Here is a 19,374-nt window from a genome sequence, read left to right on the forward strand (position 1 = left end):
TATTTTAGTTTTTATAGCGATGATGTCTTTTGTTGTAGGTGAGTGTGGTGTCAGATCCAGGACGCCGTGGGCAGCACAACACCCTCAGCCCATTCCCCAGCCCCTTCAGGAGCCCGTTTCGCAGTCCCCTGCGTTGCAGCCCTTTTAAAAACCTGGGTCACGCCACAGGGCACTGCGCCCTGGACCTGGACTGTGAAGACGATGACATGAATCTTGGCTGTTTCATCCTCATGTTTGACCTCATCTTAAAGCAGGTGAACACCCTCCTGTAGAAAAATGTCTAATTTCCATCATTAACTAAATTATCAGTATAATCTCCTGTGCTCTAACACAAAACTTGTTATATTGTACCACCTTTAGAACAATATATAGCAGTCAGACAGTTTTAGGGTGCGGAGTAGGACCCAAATGCAGGGTCACAAATGGAGGCTGGTGGATGTGAAGCAAACAAGGACTGAGGCAGGGAAAAGAGCTTGATATGGAATATGACTAGAAACGTGGCAATAAGAAAAAACAAAACAATTGTACATATGTAAAGAATGCCAGAGTTCTCAACATAGACATTAACACAAAAACAAAGTAACAAAGAAAAACAAAACCCATGGAAATCCAAAAGACAACGCTTAAAACTAGAAGATGAAAACAAAGCCTATAGATCATAACACCAGTCATATAAAACACATTCTATTCAGTGACAACGGTACCCACACGTGGGATCTTGAGCGTCATGCTCTACTTTTTGCTCCTCTGTTTTTTCGGTCGTCTCACCCTCCTGTTGTTGCAGATGGAGCTCCAGGATGACGGTGTGATGCTGGGTCTAGACAGTAGCCTGGGGAAGGATATCGTGGGCATCATCAACAATGTCTTCCAGGCCCCGTGGGGGGGCTCACACACCTGCCAGAAGGATGAGAAAGCCCTTGAGTGCAGCCTGTGTCAATCCAGCATCCTGTGCTACCAGCTGGGCTGTGAGCTCCTGGAGAGGCTGACCCCCCGGGAAGAGATTCGCCTGGTGGTGAGACATGCATGCATAAATTTTGAGCCTGTGTATTAAGCAGGTATAGCTTTGTAATAATTGCTCTGTAGACTCTGTGTCCCAAAAGCCAGTGCCAGACACACCACTGTCTGTCAGGTAGAGCTCGTTTGTTACAGATTACACAAAACACAAAGACTGTCCATCACCTTGTCTCTTCATAAACGATCCTAAAAAAGACCTGTGAATATAAAGCTGGCATATATCAAAAATGCAAACAACTTGACGTTGTTTATTTAAAATGATTTATTACACAGAGAATAATTCAGAAGACAGAACAGACAGTTTCCACTTGTACTCAGAGAACAATACATTTCCTCTGCAGGAGCCCACGGATAGTTTGGAAGAAACCTTGCTTCCGTCTCAAATAGACTTCTCCCTTGGGGCGGAAAATGGGAGTGAGGAAGGAGACAACCCAAGTGGAACATACACTGACATCCCCAGCAACCCCTCTCCTGAGAATGCATGTGTGTATCCGTTCAAAAGTCAATGTTCAACCAGAGGAATGTGGAGTTTCTAACATTTTAAACAGTATTTCCTGCCAGTGGGGTACCAATATTCCTTATAGTCATGCTTGGACATTTTTAGTTATATGCTTGTTTGATTAATATGAGCTAAACTTGTGAGTTGCCTTTTTTGGCTTCATAACATACAGAATAGGAAATGCCACTGATGACTGTGATGTTAAGAGACTAGGAAGTGTGCACGTCCAGGAAATAGTTCATAAACCACTTTGAGATGTAAAATATGGGTAGATTTAGTCAAACCTGTTTTGAAATTATTTTTGGTCCTTCCAGCCATGAAGAATAATTCTGACAAGAAGTTCTCCTACCAGCAGCTGCCTGTCTCTTTGAAGCTTATATACACCATTCTGCAGGTAACAATTCTGAATAATTGAATGTTAAAACTGAGGCACAAATAGACCAGAGACATACAAGAATATGATTTATGTCAGTGTGCTCTGTTAGTCATAAACCTGTCTTGTATTGTCAGGAAATGTCCAAGTTTGAAGAGCCTGACATCTTGTTCAACATGCTGAACTGTTTGAGGATCCTTTGTCTCCATGGAGAGTGTTTGTACTTTGCCCGTAAGGATCACCCCCAGTTTCTGGCCCACGTCCAGGAAAAGATGCTTATCCCCAGGTGTGTAGAGTTATCACAGGAAAAGGTGGAAAGTTTCAGTGAAATATCTGCAGTCTCTTTGACTGCTGTTTGAGCTTGTGTTTACTGCGGTGTTTGTGTCTCAGCCTATGGTCGATGTTGAAGTCAGAGTTTTGCCAGCTGGCCTCTTTGGCTGTGCCACAGCTCCTCCATGCTCTGTCTCTATCTCATGGCGCTGACATCTTCTGGAACCTCATCAACACAAACTTCAACAGCAAAGACTGGAAAATTCGTTTTGAAGCTGGTGAGATATTTCATCTATTCGATAACTGTACCGGCTTTTCAAGGTGCATCGCTTCCCATGCGGATATAATCCCTGACAACTCTGCTTTTATCATTTCCCTTTGTGGTGGCATTTGGTGGTTAATAAATTGTTACAGGAAGAGCCGTGTTCTCCTCGTATAATCTGTTCCTAAAGCACTGCCTGCCTACTTCGCTCCTGTGTTGCCATGGTTACCGTGTGATTCAAACAGGCGACAAAGAGGAACTGTAGGATTAATAAGGTTTTTCTCGCCTTGTGATTGGCAGAGAGCAGCCTTATGACCTTGACACAAAGGCAGAGGACTGTTCCTGTGACTCACTATGTGTTGATTTACGGGAAACAGTAATACCATGACATAAGCCTGAGACACGAGGGTGTAATGTTATTAGCATGTTGTGTATTTGAATGGTTAAAAAAATTAAATCAGTAAAATGCTGTCCAGTCAGCTGAAAAGCTGTTAATCGTGGTTATGAATGCTTGTATCATGCCCACTTTTTAAAAGTGTTGAAACATATAAATAGAAAGATGTGGCATAATTCTCCAAGAAAAAGAAAAAAAGACGTATTTCAGCCATGAATGAAACCAACGGGCCATCTGGCTTCTGCTCAGAACCACTATCTCTCCCACACTGACACCTCGTGGTGAATAGTGGCTGAGAGTGGTTAAAGGATTATGAATTAAGAAAGGACTTTTTAAGGTGATTATGAATACAAATTTTTCTTTATCAGGATAAAGGCTGAGTAGATGCTTATTTTGTGACTAGTTGGAATTTAACCCAGTAAAAGTACCACTACAGCAGTGTAAAATACTGTTGATGTGCTTTGAATATATGTATTAACAGCAACAACTGTTTTATAATAGTGACACATCAGCAACATGTTACTGTTATATTTTATATGTATGTGATATATACGGTTTTATGCACATGCTGACCTGGTAAATTTGAGGGGTTTTAGTAAGAAAAAAACATCTAATTTTTATTGTGTATTTTCCTTTAAATTTTAGAGATTTATAAATGATCATTTGAGCATTTGTTTAAATAAAATGTGGGATGTATTCTAAAAGCTTTTTAATTTAAAAATGATCACTCATTGTAACTAATTTTCATCTGGCTAAATGTTGACTAGAACATATAAAATTGTACTTTAAAATTGTGCATAAAACATGTTGATATATTATAGCTAAGAGGCTAAGTAGTTCATTAACCTACCTTAATTATCTTCATCGATTACCTCATCGCTGCTTCTGACCATGATCATTATTTTAGCACCTGGCAGCTCAGCTGCCTCTTGTTCACAGTGTGTGTTCTGTTTTCCTTCCTGATTAATCATTTTCACTCTTTACTTGTGAAATCCCCCCAGTTGAGAAGATAGCGGTGCTGTGTCGGTTTCTGGACATCGGTGCAGTGACAAAAAACCACTTGTTGAAGTACTCCTTGGCCCACGCATTCTGCTGCCTCCTGGCTTCTGTAGAAGACGTCAACCCGGCTGTGGCCACCAGGGCCAGACTCCTGCTGGACACCATCAAGAGGCCGGCACTGCAGGTGACCTGTACTGTAGAATTTGCCTGGCATACAGTACAATGCAAAAATCCCAAGCCACCTCTCAATTATTTATATGTTGTAAAGAAAATTGGAAATAGGTGCAGGGATTTATTAAAATGTGTAAACATATATGAATGAAAATGCATTATGTAAGGCAAAAACAGAGCCTGTGCACTTCTAGTCATGAATATGAAAGTCAACAATTGGTATGAGCGCTTGTATTCTTCAACACAGCCTGAACCCTCTTAGATAAGCTTTCTTTAAGTAGTCTTCAGGAATAGTTCTCCAGGCTTCTTGCAGGACATCCTAAAGCTCTTCTTCGGATGTCGGCTGCCTTTTGTTCCATTCTCTGTCAAGATGATCCCACACTGCTTCAATAATGTTGAGGTCTGGGCTCTGCGGAGGATCCATCATTTTGCCACTGATTTTCAGTCCAGTTCTCGTGTCATTTGGCATACCTCAGCCTTTTCTCTTTGTTTCCCTTCCTTACAAATGGCTTCTTGGTAGCCACTCTGTCTCCATTTGTGCAGTTTCCGCAAAAGCTTTAACCACACACACTGCACACTATGCTGAGATATGCCAAGCTTTCACATAAAAGCTCTGTAGAAATAACTAATATTTTATATTATAGAGGTACACGCAACACTGTGAGGAACATCGGTAAAACAAGAACCAGCTGGCAGCACAGTTGGTCCTTACTTTATGGGAGAAATGTCAGAGAGAATAATGTAGGAGTGTACCTGCTTGGCTTCCTTTTCCGCTACATAGTTATGTGTGTGAATTGTGCATTTCACAGGGCCTGTGCCTGTGTCTGGATTTCCAGTTTGACACAGTTGTGAGGGATCGTCCCATCATCCTCAGCAAACTTCTACTGCTGCACTTCCTGAAAAAAGACGTTCCTGCTCTTAGCTGGGAGTTTTTTGTCAACCGCTTTGAAACATTATCTTTGGAGGCTCAGCTCCACCTGGACTGCAACAAAGAGTTTCCTTTCCCAACCAGTACGTCGCTGCTTTGTCTCATTTTAAAGTTTTGCACCTGCTTCATTTACGCTGCTCATAAGAAGAGCATCACAGCCTGACAGAGTTCCAGTTTAAGATTGCAATCTTTCTTTTTTTCATTTTGACAGCCATCACAGCTGTTCGAACCAATGTGGCTAACCTTAGCGACACAGCGATGTGGAAGATACGTAGGGCACGTTTTGCCAGGAATCGCCAGAAGAGTGTGCGCTCCTTGCGTGACAGCGTGAAGGGAGGCCAGGCAGAGTCCAAACGAGCGTTTTCACTCCCAGAGTCACTGAGCAACAGACTTCGTGAGTAGCAAAGATTAGACAGTGAATCAGTCTGATCTGAACCTTTGTGACTCTCGTTCAGCCTCTGGTCAAATACTGTTTGCAAAGACTTGTTTAAGTGCTGCTTATGTGTTTTTTCCAACTCTACATTGCTTTAAAAAATTCCCTGGCGCTTAAATAGTCGAAAAGCTCTGCAGAAATATCTATATTTTTCCACAAAGATGACTTAAATCATAATTTGATTATTTGATTTTCCAAAAAGTAGATCCCAATTAATCAAATGAGACATAAGTATGAAAATAATTAGTTTATTGATGAAAAATTATCCAATTTTACATTTAGTGGCATAAGTGTGTGGACTTCTGCTGTCAGAATCTGATGTGGTCTCCTTGAGCAGCAATAACTGCAACAAAACAGGCCCAAACAGACAGAACGAGATTCTTATCTTGGAGGGCAGGGTTTTCCTTCCTCCAAACAACCCCCCCCCCCATTTCTATTTTGGTGTGCATCAAAATCTCATTTTCTCAGGCTCCCAGAAAACTCCTAGGTTTGCGCAACAATAGACCTCAAGAACGTGTGTTGTAAAGATCAATCTTTGATAGATCTGTACAGTTTCAGTTAAAATTCAATTCAACTAATAATCCTATGGGGTTCACATACTTTTGCTGTTCATAGATATTTAATATTGGATCAAAGTGTTTGTGTCTTATTTGTGCGACTGTAACATTTCTTCTACATTTAGGGTTAGGTTTGAAAATTTGATTTGAACGTTTTAGATCATATTTATAGAGAATCTGAAAGGTTCACAAACACTAAATGTTCAGTTTTCACAAAAGAAACCTTATATCTATTTTTTAAAAGAAAAATGGCATTTTTCCTGTACGTCATATAATGGAGACCGCGGTCTATTCTGAGCTCCTTGTGAGAAAAAAATGTGTTTCTGATTGCAAATTCCTATTGACCAAAGTCTGGACCTGTTTCCTAATGTTTCTCTCCTGCTGTAGTCTGCTCACAACACACATTTCACCGAAATGTTTCCATATTACTTTGTGTTGCGAAGGAGGAACTCCATGCCATGACATTCCTTTCATCTTTGGCTCTGCACAGAAGACTGTCTGAGTTTTAGGGAGTTGTGTGTCATACTTGTGTTGTCTTAAGCTATGTATGGTCTGTTTGTTGCGAATATTGCTAATACTTGGATGTCAGACAGGCTGTGTACAGTGTTTGATTTGTTTACGTGAATAATATCTGTGTATATTTTCATGTGCAAATGTGTTGGGTTACTATACAGCTCAGACACGTGTCCTGTGCTACCCTCACTCTACATTGTCTTAAATTGTGTTCTTCATATGTGGTTTTTAGCTCTAAGGCTTACGAGGCAAGAGCACTCTGCTCCAACACTTGGAGATATGCTAGAGAAAGTCCTGCCAGGTAAATGACAACCCGTATCTAAAACATACAGTAATACTTTTCACAGTTGCATTATCCTGAAGAAACGACACAGAATGACAAACATTGAAACTAAAATGTGAAACTGAAACAAAAAGTGAAAATCAGTGTTCGCTCCATCGTGACAGCCACTGTTTTTTTTTAAATCTTCCCTCTGGTTTAAACTAATCCTCACACAGAACAGAATGATAAAACCCTTTTCAAACGGTTAGCAGGTCATTTTTGTGTGTATCTCATTGACATGCTGTATTCCATGAACACACTGCAGTAATCTCTGTATACTGCATGATGAGGTCGACATCTCCCCTTGAAAGGATGAGTTGACCCCCCCCACCTCTGTGTTGTTACTCCTCTCCTGCTTCTGCACCCTCCTCTCTCCCCTCTCCCCATCCTCTTTCCTCTCTTCAGCACCTTTCCTCCTGCACTTTAACCCTGACGCTTCAGCCCCTCTTGCAGGCCAGACCCCTTCTCCCGAGGACGACGCCATCATCAGAGACCTCCTCCCTGAGGATGCCGGCATCGATCACCAAACTGTTCACCAGCTGATCATGGTGCTCATGAAATTTATGGCCAAAGACCAGAGCAGCGCTGAGGCCGATATTGGCAGTGCCAAAGCTTTCAACACAGTGAAGCGTCACCTGTACGTGCTGCTGGGCTACGACCAACAGGAGGGATGTTTCATGATTGCACCTCAGAAGATGCGCACCTCCACCTGCTTCAATGCCTTCATCGCTGGCATTGCACAAGTGACTGACTTCTGGTTCATTTTCTCATTTTTCAAATTTTTTTTTAAATATTGTTGTACTAATATTGTGAATATTATGAGTTTAACAGTTGTTCCTTTCAGGTAATGGACGACAATATTAGTTTGGGGAAGCAGCTGCTCCCCCTGGTGGTTCAGGTGTTGAAGTACTGCGCATGTCCTCAACTCAGGCACTATTTTCAGCAGCCACCCCGATGCTCCCTGTGGGCGTTGAAGCCACACATTCGACAGATGTGGCTCAAAGCTCTGCTTGTTATCCTATACAAGGTACTTTTATATTAACATGTTACAGTCATATTGCCTTGCAGGAATCATTGATATCTAGCTTCCTTTAATAAATTGACCCTGGACCACAATGTAATTGTTTAATTTTGTTGTGAAATATTTTCCACAGTTTAAAGACAACATCAAATGTAGAAACTAGCACCATTTTCTTTGTATCTATTCATTTGCAAATTAGTGTATTTTGTTATTTTCTTGTTACAGTTAGCCTTTTTCCTTTGTTACAGTTTTCCAATGTTTTTGGAAACATGGTTGAATTTATCAAAAGAGTAAAAAAAAATCTATTGAAAGTCATATAATATTTTTCATGTACTACAGTACCCTTACAGAGACATGGATGGCAGTAAAGTGGTTCTCCATCTGATCCACATCACCATCAACACACTCAACGCACAGTATCACAGCTGTCGTCCACACGCCGCTGCAGGACCGCTCTACAGCGACAACTCCAACATAAGCCGCTACAGTGAGAAAGAAAAAGGTGAAACTAAATGATAAAACAAGATAAAAAAAAAACAAAAGAAAGCTTTTTCAATTCAGCAGCAGATTTCGTCTTTGGTTACATTTAATAAATACGGTACAATCAGTTATTATCTGTTGGTTGTACTGCTGGAAACTGATTTTTGAGGGTAAGGTTCAGAGATTCTGAATGCCACATAAATATGAGAAAGTTTTGTGTTTTTTTTCTCCAATCTAGAAGAAGACAGCGTTTTTGATGAGTCGGACGTTCACGACACGCCCACTGGTGCTGCTAACAAGGAGTCTCAGACATTCTTTGCCCGCCTGAAGAGGATTGGTGGCAGCAAGTCTGTGAAGTACCAGCCAGTTGAGCTGAATGCCAAAAAAAGTAAGAGGTTTTCACAGTTCTTTATTCATTAGAGCACACCCACTGATTCTTTTAGAGGGAAATATTTGTCTTGTTTCTTTCATATCTAATTTGCTCAAACTTTTTGTCTCTGTGTCAGGTGAAATTGAGTTGTCAGAGTACCAAGAAGCAAGCGCTCTTCAGGACAGCATCCTGCACTGTGTGAGGGAGGAGAGCACAAGGAAGAAGCGGCTTCAGGCCATGCACAAACAGAAGTCTCTGGACATTTCAAACACAGACTCCATCCTCTTCAGTCTGGATGAACACCGACGGAAGTCCTGCATTGATCGTTGTGACATGCAAGTGCCCCCTGTGGTCCTGCCTCCATCCACTGCCATGTCCCGCAGGCATCACGGTAAGGGTTCCTATGAGGGTTTTTCAGCTCGGGTTGATCCCGCTGACCGACGAGGCTCTCGAGGAGGCCAGTCTGACACGTCCAAGCATGTCATCCCAGAGGTCCGCCTCAGCTGCATGGAGACATTTGAAGACAAGCTGGATCAGGGCTCTTTCGAAGGATCAGCACAGGAGAAGGAGGATCAAGACCTAATTGACCTCTCTTCTGACTGCACCTCAATTCCAGAAAAACACTCGTTGCTCTCCTTGTCCGACAGTGACTCCTTGGTGTTTGAGCCACTTCCTCCTCTGAGGATTGTGGAGAGCGATGAAGAGTTTGACTTTAACACCATCTTAGGCTCAAAGTTTAAGGGAAGTCCAAAGGTATCTGCCTCCCCTGCAAGCAGCGGCACTTTGCGACTGTCTCCCGTGGTTCAGGTGAGTGTGGAGGACTGTTCCAGTGAAAAAAAGACCCCAGACCTGATGTTGGGAAAGGGGAGCTCACAGCAAGAATATGTAGAAAAGAAGCCCAAACCTGTGACTCCTACCACCTCTCTGGAGATCCCTGATCGTCAGGAGAATGTATGCCATGAAAGCCCCATGACTCTGAAACAGAAGAGAGACCTACTGAGGAAGACTCCAAATGTCCCTGACACCTCAATAGACGAAACGTCTGTGACCCCTGAGGACGTGAGGACAGGGATAGGACTTGGCACGAGTCCCTCTGGCAGAACCATCTTCTTGGACATCCCAGAAGACAAAGCAGAGCCACTTTCCTCACCAGAGAAAAGCAAGAGTAATAGCAATGATGAAGAGGAGTATGGTGATGATGAGGAAGACGATGACATGGGTGACGAAGTGGACAGCGACCCCAAACCAGACAGTGCATATGACAATGATGAAGCTGAGTTTAAAATCCAAATTGTTCCCCGGCAGCGAAAGCAGAGGAAGATAGCCGTCAGTGCCATCCAGAGGGAATATCTGGACATCTCGTTCAACACGTTCGACAAACTGGGAAGTGAACAGCTCACTGAAACTGGTAAGAGGGAAGGACAGATAAACACCTTAAAGCCTAAAAAAATGTGCTCTTTGTGATCTTGTTGCATGGGCACACTGTAGAAAATTTCAGCTTTAACAATGGGGCTGATCAGATTCTGTGTGTAAGGGAGTCTCTAATATTTAAGAAATCACTGTCCTGTAAAATCATAACTACCACTTTTCATACCAATGTCGAAACAAAACTGTGTGTTTTAAATGTAAAAACAAGCCTGACTCCAAAAAGGCTGGGACTTTAAATAAAGACAGAAAGGAATAGTGGGTAAATAATTTAAACCCTATGTTGAAGTGAAAATAGAACAAGCACAGCGTGCAGTATCAAATGCTTTCATTGTGTTGTATTTTGTTTTCTAAAAAAAGAAAGAAAAGAAAGAAGAAAGAAAGAAAAAGGCTTATTAGAACATCTCACGTGTAATAAGGACAATAGGCAGCTAAAAATGGGGAGAGGTTGTCCACTCTAAATACTGAAAATTCCTAACCTATGGTTCACTATATAATTTAAAAATTGGCATAATATGGAGAAATATCTGTATGTAAAGGACAAGGCTGAAAGCAAAAACTGACTGGTCATTGGGCTCTAAGGCAGACTAAAAAGAAGAGGAACTCCAAATCTTGTTTTCAGCACACAGATGCAGCATCTATGATGATATGTGAGGGGTAAAAATCTCATTTTTGGCAAAGATCTAATTTATGTCAGCAAGACAACGGCAAACCGCATTCTGTTTGTATCACAACAGCATTGCTCTGAAGCAGGAGTCTGAACAGGTCTGTCACCCATTAAAAATGTTTTATAAAAAGGAAAAAGGTGACAAAGGATACTTTCCAAACCACAGCAGCTGGTCTCCTCAGATCCCAGATGGTTATAAGCAAGCATCACAGGCATGAACTGGCTCCTGCCCCAAAACGTCTGAAAATCAAAATCAAAATGACGATATAGGAAAAAAATAAAATAGCTTTTATGTTTCGATTAAACACTAGCTCTAAATAATCTAAAAATCATCAACTGAATTTTTCATCATCAACCCTTAAAGCCTATAATTACGGTGCATTTAGTGGAGCAGTCTTTCCTCCTCTGCTGTGCATCTCACAACTTTTCAAATGAAGCTTAAAGGTTGTCGTTCCAGACATGGTTTTATACCTACATATGTTTAATAAATCTTCCCTTCACCGCATTCATTTTAAAATGTCAGTTTAAATCTTTTTACATCTCTTTTTTCTACTTGTCACATCTTTATTTTGTGAACACCACAGTGTATGTTCCTGTATCAAATGTGCTTTATCAAGCTGCTTTTTTATTCTTTCCTCAACGTACCATTCTCACATCAACATCAGCATCATTATCAGTTTGCACTCTTAAACATGTGGAACTCCCTTGGATCTTTACCCCACCAACCACTCGAGCTCTCTGCTGCACTACAGCATGTTTCTGTATATGTGTTCACCTCCCATAGTACATGAGCGCATCAAAAGGGAAAATGTTAAGATTTAAAAACTTTTCAAAGGTAGCGGAGCAAGGTTTAATCTAACCCTGGGTTGCTGTTTTCAAACCAATTTTTATTAAACCCGTAAACTGTTGCGTTAAATCAGAGGAAGTCTTAAACTTCACATAAAAAACTTGCAACTGAATCAGTACTAACTGATGTGCTGATGGTAGGCATTTATTCAGCACTTTTGCTGACTATGGTTAATTGTTTTCTGGCTCAGGGTGGCATATACTCGCTGCCCATCATTCATCTATATTGCCTTGCAGATCACAAAGTTATGTCTACCTTGGAAAAGCCGCGAGAATCTGCCTCAGCCCCAACTCTCGAAGCTGCTATGCCTGAAACAAGCCATCGCTCTTCAGTATCAAGTAGGATACAAATAATTCCCTAATAATTTATTCAACAACTTCAGGAAAACCTTTTGTTTTAAAATCTGGGTGTCATAAAGATGTATTTTTGTGAATTATTGGTGTGAAATCTAACATTTTACCTGCAGTTTCTTGTGTAATTTTCAAACTTTTTCGTAACTTTTTGTCAGAACTAGAAATAAACAGAACATAATTTGAGAACTTATCCATGGAGCAAATAAAAAATTCGGAAAACTAATAATTAAACTGATCACTAAACTATTGTTCTTCTGAGAACTGAGCTAAATGCATGAACTTGGTCCCTGTGATATAATCCAAATGACACTGATCATCCTTTTCAATGTGTGTCGTCCATTTTCATGTAACCATACACACAAAGGTTTGTAAACCTGAAATAAGTTTAGCAGAGACCTAACATGGGTGTTGTCTGTGTCTGACCTCTAGCTCAGTACCGTCAGGTGAAACGAGGCTCTCTGGGAGCTCTAACGATGAGCCAGCTGATGAAGAGACAGCTGGAGCATCAGTCCAGTGCGCCGCACAACATCTGCACCTGGGAAACAGGTCGGTCACTTCAGATTTCTCTCTTGAGGATTTATGTGGACAAAGTCATTCATAGTCCATTAGCTGAATTCAAACTTTGGGAAAACACATTGTCTTCCTTGGCAGGTCCCACAAAGACCAGTCTTCTCTCAGCTCCAAGCACAGTCAGCATGTTTGTCCCAGCACCCGAAGAGTTCATAGATGAGCAGCCTACCACGATGTCTGACCGGTGAATTAATCTCTCAGTAGCTCAGCCTGACTCGAAACAAGTCTCTTTAATAATAATAATCCTGCTTGTTGTAAATTTCGATGTCATGGGACAGTTTTCAGTTTATATGTCGTGCCAGGTGTCGGGACTGCGCGGCTGTGCTGGAGGAGTATGATGAGGAGACTCTCGGCCTTGCAGTGGTTGTTCTTTCCATGTTCATCCACCTCAGCCCTGATTTGGCTGCTCCAATGCTTCTTGACATCATGCAGTCTGTGGGCAGGTAAAGTGCAGCTGCTACTTGTAGCCATCCCTGCAAACTCCGTGCACACAGCACTTCAACGTTAAATTAAGTTTCATAACACGCTCTGAGCACTCATACATAATTCATCCCCGAGTCCTAATCTGCTGCTTTGACTCCTTTTAGGTTGGCATCTAGTGGCAATTTTTCTGGACAAGCTGAGAGGTATGACACTTCAAACCTGCCCCACTAAAGTATTCAGATAGTCACTGTGATTATAGATGTGTTTATTAATAGATGTGAATTGTAACTGCCTGTCTAACACAGATATTCTTGCTGTGGTGTTTTGCAGTATGTTGATCCCAGGGAATGTAGCAGGTGTGGCCAAGCAGTTCCTTCGCTGTGTGTTTCACCAGCTGGCCCCTAATGGCATCTTGCCCCAGCTCTTCCAGAGTAACATCAAAGGTCTGTTTTTTTTCTTTGATATTGACAATTAAATATTAACAAGTTCCTGCTGGGCATACTGTCCATGCTTGATTTATCTTCATTTTACAGATGGGAGCTTTCTGCGGACACTTGCATCTTCTTTAATAGATTTCAACGAACTGAGCTCTGTTGCAGCTCTCAACATGCTGCTCGAGGTGAGCTTTTCCTTCATGTACATGTGTTAAGTCATTTAACCAGCAGGGGGAGGTCTTGTCAAAGCTAAAGCTTTTGCAGATCCAGCCACATCTTCATCACAAGCCCATTTTAAAATAGGAAATTTTATCAGCATCTCTTCAAAGCTGCAGTACTCTGCACTACTGTGCCACTTTATTGTTATTATTAAACTATACAAAGGGAAACGACAGGAAGTTACTGATGCATCCGCTCATCCAAGCAGTCATCTGTACTCAGTGTCCTCAATCTACAGCTCTCATCATGAGCATTGGGATTGATCAGGACTGAATGATCAGTTAAATGGAAATATCTTCGCTTATAGAATTCCATTATATAATCCTGTTATGGTTTATGCCTCTGTGCCCTCCAGGGCCTGAACAACAAAAAGAGTCTACCAGCAGGGGGCACAATGCTGCACTGCCTTGACAACGTTGCCACCTTCATGGAGGCTCTCCCCATGGACTCTCCTAGCAACCTGTGGACAACCATCTGCAACCAGTTCCAGACTTTCCTCACAAAACTGCCTTCTGTGCTTCCTCTGAAGGTAGATATCAGCTCTTCCGCTCACTTAGTCATGGTCTGATATGGTTTAATCTGATTACGGCTCCTGCAAAAAGCATTTCGCAGTGTCCTTGTCGGGTTCAATAGGAAAGCCTTAAAACTGTAACTGATTTGACTCTGATGCTTTTAACCTTGGAGGTTAAATTCGTGCGCACACTAGATCCAGGAACATGACCATGCAACGAGTTATCATTTAAGCATTTTGGTTCAGACTGGTCACCCTATTTTGCATTGTGTTTTCTCACTAGTGTCCAATGGATTCCAGTTTAAGGATTATCATTTGCCTTCTAAAGATTCCAACCACAAATGCAACTCGGGTAAGTTTAAGGCATAAATGTCACATTATCAGTTTGTTCAAATTTTGAGCTTTAATGTGTAACATTTTTTTCATGTTCCACCTTCTTTCAGAGTCTTCTGGAGCCTTTCTCCAAGCTTCTGAGCTTTGTTATTCAGTATGGCACATTCAGTCTCTCGTACCTCGTAGAACTCTGTGGACTGTGCTACAAAGCCTTCAACAAGGTAATCTTGTGTGCGCTTGCATGTTGTTAGAAAAACACACAAAGTGGTGAAGTCTAGAAAGAGTTAAATTCATTTACAGTATTGAAAATGTTGAGCTGCTGTTTGCTGGCCTCTCACTCATCGGTTTTCAGGTGCTACAACTTCTTCCCTCACTCAGCCACAAATGTGGCCATGTGTCACAGATGATTAAGTAAGCAATCAGCCAGTATTGATTAACATGATTAGTTGGTGTGCTAGGGCCTCGGATGTATGGTGTGTTTCCCAATCGCAGCTTGAGACGGAGATGGAGCCGGGGCTGTCTGCTCTGTTTGGCCAGATGGATCCTCCGTTCTCCACCACTGTCAGCTCTGCATGTTTTATGTCTCCTGCAGTATTGATTTTCTTCACCCGCTTTAATTCTTCACCTTATGATATCCGCATTTAAAAACCCAGAGCTGCTATGAGCAGTAGCTGTTGGATCCTGTCCTGTGGGGTTGTTTTGTGAAAATCTGAAGATTCTGGGAAGCAAAGGGATTCATTTAAACTTGGAGATCAGGTTTTAAGTTATGTGCTGGAGACGTACAAAAGTTTGTCACACCATGCGCCATTTATCACAGCCGCACTGCACTATATTTGACTCAGCTCCTGTGGCAAAAGAACAGCCGTTTGAATTTCTATTTATCAAATGGACATACTCCATTAACTTTTAATTATAAAAGTGCCATGCACAGGTATGCGCATGAACAAGCCACACAGGGAGAAATGTCAAAGGCAGCTCTGCATTCTGCATGAGCTGAAGAACATGTGCTTGCTTCTAACATAAGCAAACATGGCTGCAAAGAGGAAGAGAGAGGCAAACTGAAAGCCACAAGATGACAGTGTGGTTTGTAAACAAGCAGCTTGGCTTTGTGTAGAAGGGATGAACAAAGAGAGCAGCCTGTCCTCAGGGAGGGAGAAGGCAGCCTGACAGCCTCATCTGAGCTGCCTGGGACTCTGGGAGGAGAGATCTGGACTGGCCTAAATCTACTCCTCGGCTTCACTCTTGTCTGTGTCCCCGTCTCCCCTCTCACTGCCTGTCCTTCTCCCTCTATTCAAGCTACAGAGTTTATACTCTCCACGCAGCATGAGTAAGGGAGAGTGATAATAGAAAAAGGCAGTCTTGCTGCATCAGTACATTTACTCCACTCTCTATCTCCTTGCATCCAGGAGAGAGATAAGTTCTACATGTCCCGCATTGTGGTGTTAGAGCTTCTGCAGGCTCTCAAGTTCAAGTCTCCTGTGCCTGACACAAACTTGTTACTGCTGGTTCAGGTAAAGAATGATGTCTTTTACACATTTCCGCTATAAATCCCAATGTTGCATCTTGAATACAAGCCTTAAACATACTGTGGATGTTACCAGTTTGTTTGTGCAGATATCGGCACACGGCTTGCAGAATCCACCATCATCCAAAAACACATGATCTTGACGCTGCCGGGGGTGAGACTTAAATCTCTTTGCGTTCCATCTTATTAAGATCAGCGTCATAAAACAGCAGGAAGTACAGATAGACCCCACTGTGATTCCTCCTTTAGGATAAACTGTTTTCGTTCTCAACAGTGCACAACAGCAGCGATGGAATGCATGAGGCAATATATAAGTGAGCTCCTGGACTTCATTGCAGATATGCACACACTGACCAAACTCAAAGTAAGTCTTTTTATAAGGGCCACAACTTTTATGATATCTCAAGATTTGTAGAGTTTGTAGTTTTTTCTATATTCTTTCTGCTGTCCGGCCTTATCTTTCCTCTCTATACAATGTTTACTCAGAGTCATATGAAGGCTTGCTGTCAGCCGCTGCATGAGGACACTTTTGGGGGCAACCTGAAAGTGGGCTTGGCTCAAGTTGCAGCTGTGGAGATCACTAAAGGCAATCACCGTGATAACAAAGCTGTGGTCCGTTATCTTCCTTGGCTTTATCACCCACCGTCCACCATGCAACAAGGGTAAGAATGACAAACGAAGAGCAGTTTAGTGACGTTTCATAGACATAAAGGGGCAGATCAACCAAATTACAAATGTACTCATTCTAGGATGTAGTGATAGGAATATTTAATGGGGATAAATCTGTTTTTTTTTTCCTTCAGGTTTTGAGATCTCTGACTTGATGGAATTAGGTTTAAACAGGGTTGAAAAAACTAATAAAACAGCAAGACCTACAGAATCAGTACCACAACAAAAGATCTTACATAACTACAAATAAGAACTAGAAAGTTCACTTAAGAATATGCAGACCAGAAACAAATGAAATGACCAGTAAAATAATTTCTTGAAGTAAGTAGCTGATTCCAACTGATTCCAACTGGTATATTAAATCAAATAAACTAAAAACTGGTTATTTTATTCTTCTCTCACTGAAAGAAAAGCGAAGAAATTCAAATTAGTGACACTAAACAGAAATATTCTTCTTTAATGGTCTGCTTTCCTTTTTTTCTCTTTGAGGCAGATTTTTTTTTTAATGGTCCGGGCTTTAATATACTTTTTTCACACCTTAAGTTTTTTCAGGACTTTTCACAGTACCCCATTCTTTGATAACCTTCAATAACAACAAGAAGTAATTTCTTCAAATATCAGCGAGATTATCCTCCGTTAGAGTAAGATATGAGAATAGCAGATGCAGATGTTGTATTGCGAGGTAATTCGTTAAATTGGATTTCAACTTTTTTTTTTTTTTTTTATCTCTGTAGGCCAAAAGAATTCATTGAGTGCGTATCCCACATCCGTCAGCTGTCCTGGCTTCTTTTGGGCTCCCTGACGCACTGTGCCCTCCACCAGGGCTCCACCTCCTGCATGCCCATCCCTCTGGATGCTGGCTCCCACATCGCAGATCATCTTATAGTCATCCTCATTGGCTTCCCAGAACAGTCCAAGGTCTGGCTGACATAAATCCCCTCATGTGTTCACACCCAGGTTTTGCTAATATGGCCTGTTTTCTCATTCTTTTAAATTTGGCTCTCCTTCTTTGTCCTCAGACGTCAGTGCTGCACATGTGCTCTCTGTTTCACGCCTTCATGTTCGCACAGTTGTGGACCATCTACTGCGAGCAGGCGGCTGCTGCTCCATCCCTACAGAATCAGAACCAGACAGAGTTTTCCTCTAGCGCTATCCTCACCGGCCTGGAGTTCTGGAGTCGGGTGACACCCAGTATTCTGCAGCTTATGGCCCACAATAAAGTGGTAAGTGCTCATACGTTATTCTTATGACATAGGACTTTTTTTTGTATTTTTTTCTTGATGTCATGAGGAAAAACACTTTTAATGTTAGATAAGATGTAAGATTATATCATGTTTGTCTCTCAGATGGTGGAAATGGTGTGTCTTCATGTCATCAGTTTGATGGAAGCCCTACAGGAATGCAACTCAACCATCTTTGTCAAGGTTTGCTTTAACTTTAGTATTTCTGTGTACAAATAATACTGTACATTGAGGTAAAATACTAATTTAAGCTCATTCTTTCTTTTAGTTAATTCCTATGTGGCTACCCATGATTCAATCAAACCTTAAGGTAAGATTTTCAGTGACTAGCAAGTAACTACTGACTCTTTAGATCATTTCTTGTCACCTTGAGTAAAACTTGTCATCTTCTCTTCAGCATCTGTCTGCTGGACTACAGTTGCGCCTCCAGGCCATCCAGAACAGGGTGAACCACCAGTGTCTGCAGGGTCAGACATCTGGAGCCCCACCGTTTGCCCTGCGCAAGTGGCTCCAGTGCACCCAGTTTAAGATGGCTCAGGTAGAGATCCAGTCGTCTGAGGCTGCATCACAGTTCTACCCCATGTGACCTACTCTATGTTCACCGCTGGGTCCTCACACCTGCATGTGTCTGCTGTGGCTAAACTCTGTGACCAAAAAAAAGGACTCCTATATAAACTGATGCTGTGCAGGATTCATTTAAACTGAATTGTTCTCAGCACCTTTAGTATAATTCTTGTACATGTACAGTAAATCTATGCTATTTTAAAGTACTAGCTTGGGAGCTGACGATTAAGGGCTTGACAGGCCTGTGATGGGTAAATGTGTCATGTGAATAACTGCTGTATTCAACTAATCTGAAGAGTCAGGAGGATGACTGAGGAGAATTTGTATGGACCCATGTTAGTCATAGCAAGAGTGTCAAAGCAAATGCTTATTGAATCTTAAATATGCTCACTCTATTACATTCATATCCTATCACTTTTTAAGTTGCTTGGTTGCAAGCTGGATAATAAAAGTACACATTTTTATAAACAATGAGACACTTTGTCTTTGGTATGAATTGCTGACCCCTTTCAAAATTCAAATGTGACATTTACTGCCCTTTGATTTCCTGACTGATGTGGAAAATGTCCAGTTTACCATAATGTGGGTGCGATAAAATCAGCTCTGGCGCCCGCTCTTCTGGATGAAAAACCGAACCTCAGGTGTCTTCGGGAAAATGACATGACATGCATTAGCAAGCTCCCGTCTGAGATTCTTGTCAGACTGTCAGTCATGCTGCCTTCTGCCATCACAGCTCAGATCGATCAGAGGCCAATCTGAGTTGTGGCAGCCTTTGTAACTCGATAACATGGAGCCAGACATTGGAGGTAAACAAGACTATTTTGGCTGTGTCCCCCCGCCCTCCCCCCGTCCCAAAGTGGTAAGCTACCCCCCTCCCCACCCTACCTACTCCATCCCTCTCTTCATTTGCAGCAGGGAAACAGATTGGCCCGTGTATATACCAAGCAAACACAATTACCTTTTGGTCTAATGTGGTTTGTTGTGATT

At 41.8% G+C, this 19,374-nt stretch overlaps 2 protein-coding genes across 8 annotated transcripts in view; one reads left to right on the forward strand and one right to left on the reverse strand.

Annotated features, from left to right (window-relative positions):
- Positions 1-18,861, forward strand: part of LOC140270588 (protein unc-79 homolog) — a 32,775-nt gene extending 13,914 nt beyond the window's left edge. For 3 of the 7 annotated variants that reach the window (XM_072365779.1, XM_072365783.1, XM_072365785.1), the window contains 33 exons: positions 39-254; positions 785-1,012; positions 1,356-1,497; positions 1,828-1,907; positions 2,024-2,172; positions 2,277-2,434; positions 3,814-3,995; positions 4,792-4,993; positions 5,122-5,304; positions 6,646-6,714; positions 7,141-7,478; positions 7,580-7,762; positions 8,096-8,258; positions 8,475-8,624; positions 8,743-10,014; positions 11,782-11,883; positions 12,328-12,652; positions 12,771-12,911; positions 13,056-13,094; positions 13,222-13,334; positions 13,425-13,510; positions 13,900-14,073; positions 14,339-14,407; positions 14,499-14,609; positions 15,795-15,899; positions 15,990-16,067; positions 16,188-16,277; positions 16,400-16,575; positions 17,317-17,500; positions 17,602-17,805; positions 17,929-18,006; positions 18,092-18,133; positions 18,221-18,861. In XM_072365779.1, the coding sequence (XP_072221880.1) occupies positions 39-254; positions 785-1,012; positions 1,356-1,497; positions 1,828-1,907; positions 2,024-2,172; positions 2,277-2,434; positions 3,814-3,995; positions 4,792-4,993; positions 5,122-5,304; positions 6,646-6,714; positions 7,141-7,478; positions 7,580-7,762; positions 8,096-8,258; positions 8,475-8,624; positions 8,743-10,014; positions 11,782-11,883; positions 12,328-12,652; positions 12,771-12,911; positions 13,056-13,094; positions 13,222-13,334; positions 13,425-13,510; positions 13,900-14,073; positions 14,339-14,407; positions 14,499-14,609; positions 15,795-15,899; positions 15,990-16,067; positions 16,188-16,277; positions 16,400-16,575; positions 17,317-17,500; positions 17,602-17,805; positions 17,929-18,006; positions 18,092-18,133; positions 18,221-18,409 (6,021 nt within the window). In that variant the 3' untranslated portion in view covers positions 18,410-18,861. The remainder of the gene's footprint in view (positions 1-38; positions 255-784; positions 1,013-1,355; positions 1,498-1,827; positions 1,908-2,023; positions 2,173-2,276; positions 2,435-3,813; positions 3,996-4,791; positions 4,994-5,121; positions 5,305-6,645; positions 6,715-7,140; positions 7,479-7,579; positions 7,763-8,095; positions 8,259-8,474; positions 8,625-8,742; positions 10,015-11,781; positions 11,884-12,327; positions 12,653-12,770; positions 12,912-13,055; positions 13,095-13,221; positions 13,335-13,424; positions 13,511-13,899; positions 14,074-14,338; positions 14,408-14,498; positions 14,610-15,794; positions 15,900-15,989; positions 16,068-16,187; positions 16,278-16,399; positions 16,576-17,316; positions 17,501-17,601; positions 17,806-17,928; positions 18,007-18,091; positions 18,134-18,220) is intronic. The other 4 variants (XM_072365781.1, XM_072365784.1, XM_072365780.1 and 1 more) reach the window with 4 other exon arrangements.
- The window catches only part of LOC140270210 (ankyrin repeat and SOCS box protein 2-like), a 129,726-nt gene that overhangs the window by 83,006 nt on the left and 27,346 nt on the right, over positions 1-19,374 (reverse strand). The window lies entirely within an intron of this gene.

Source organism: Leuresthes tenuis, unplaced genomic scaffold, assembly GCF_036924035.1.
Source record: "Leuresthes tenuis unplaced genomic scaffold, fLeuTen1.0.hap1 SCAF_15, whole genome shotgun sequence".
Taxonomy (NCBI): domain Eukaryota; kingdom Metazoa; phylum Chordata; class Actinopteri; order Atheriniformes; family Atherinopsidae; genus Leuresthes; species Leuresthes tenuis.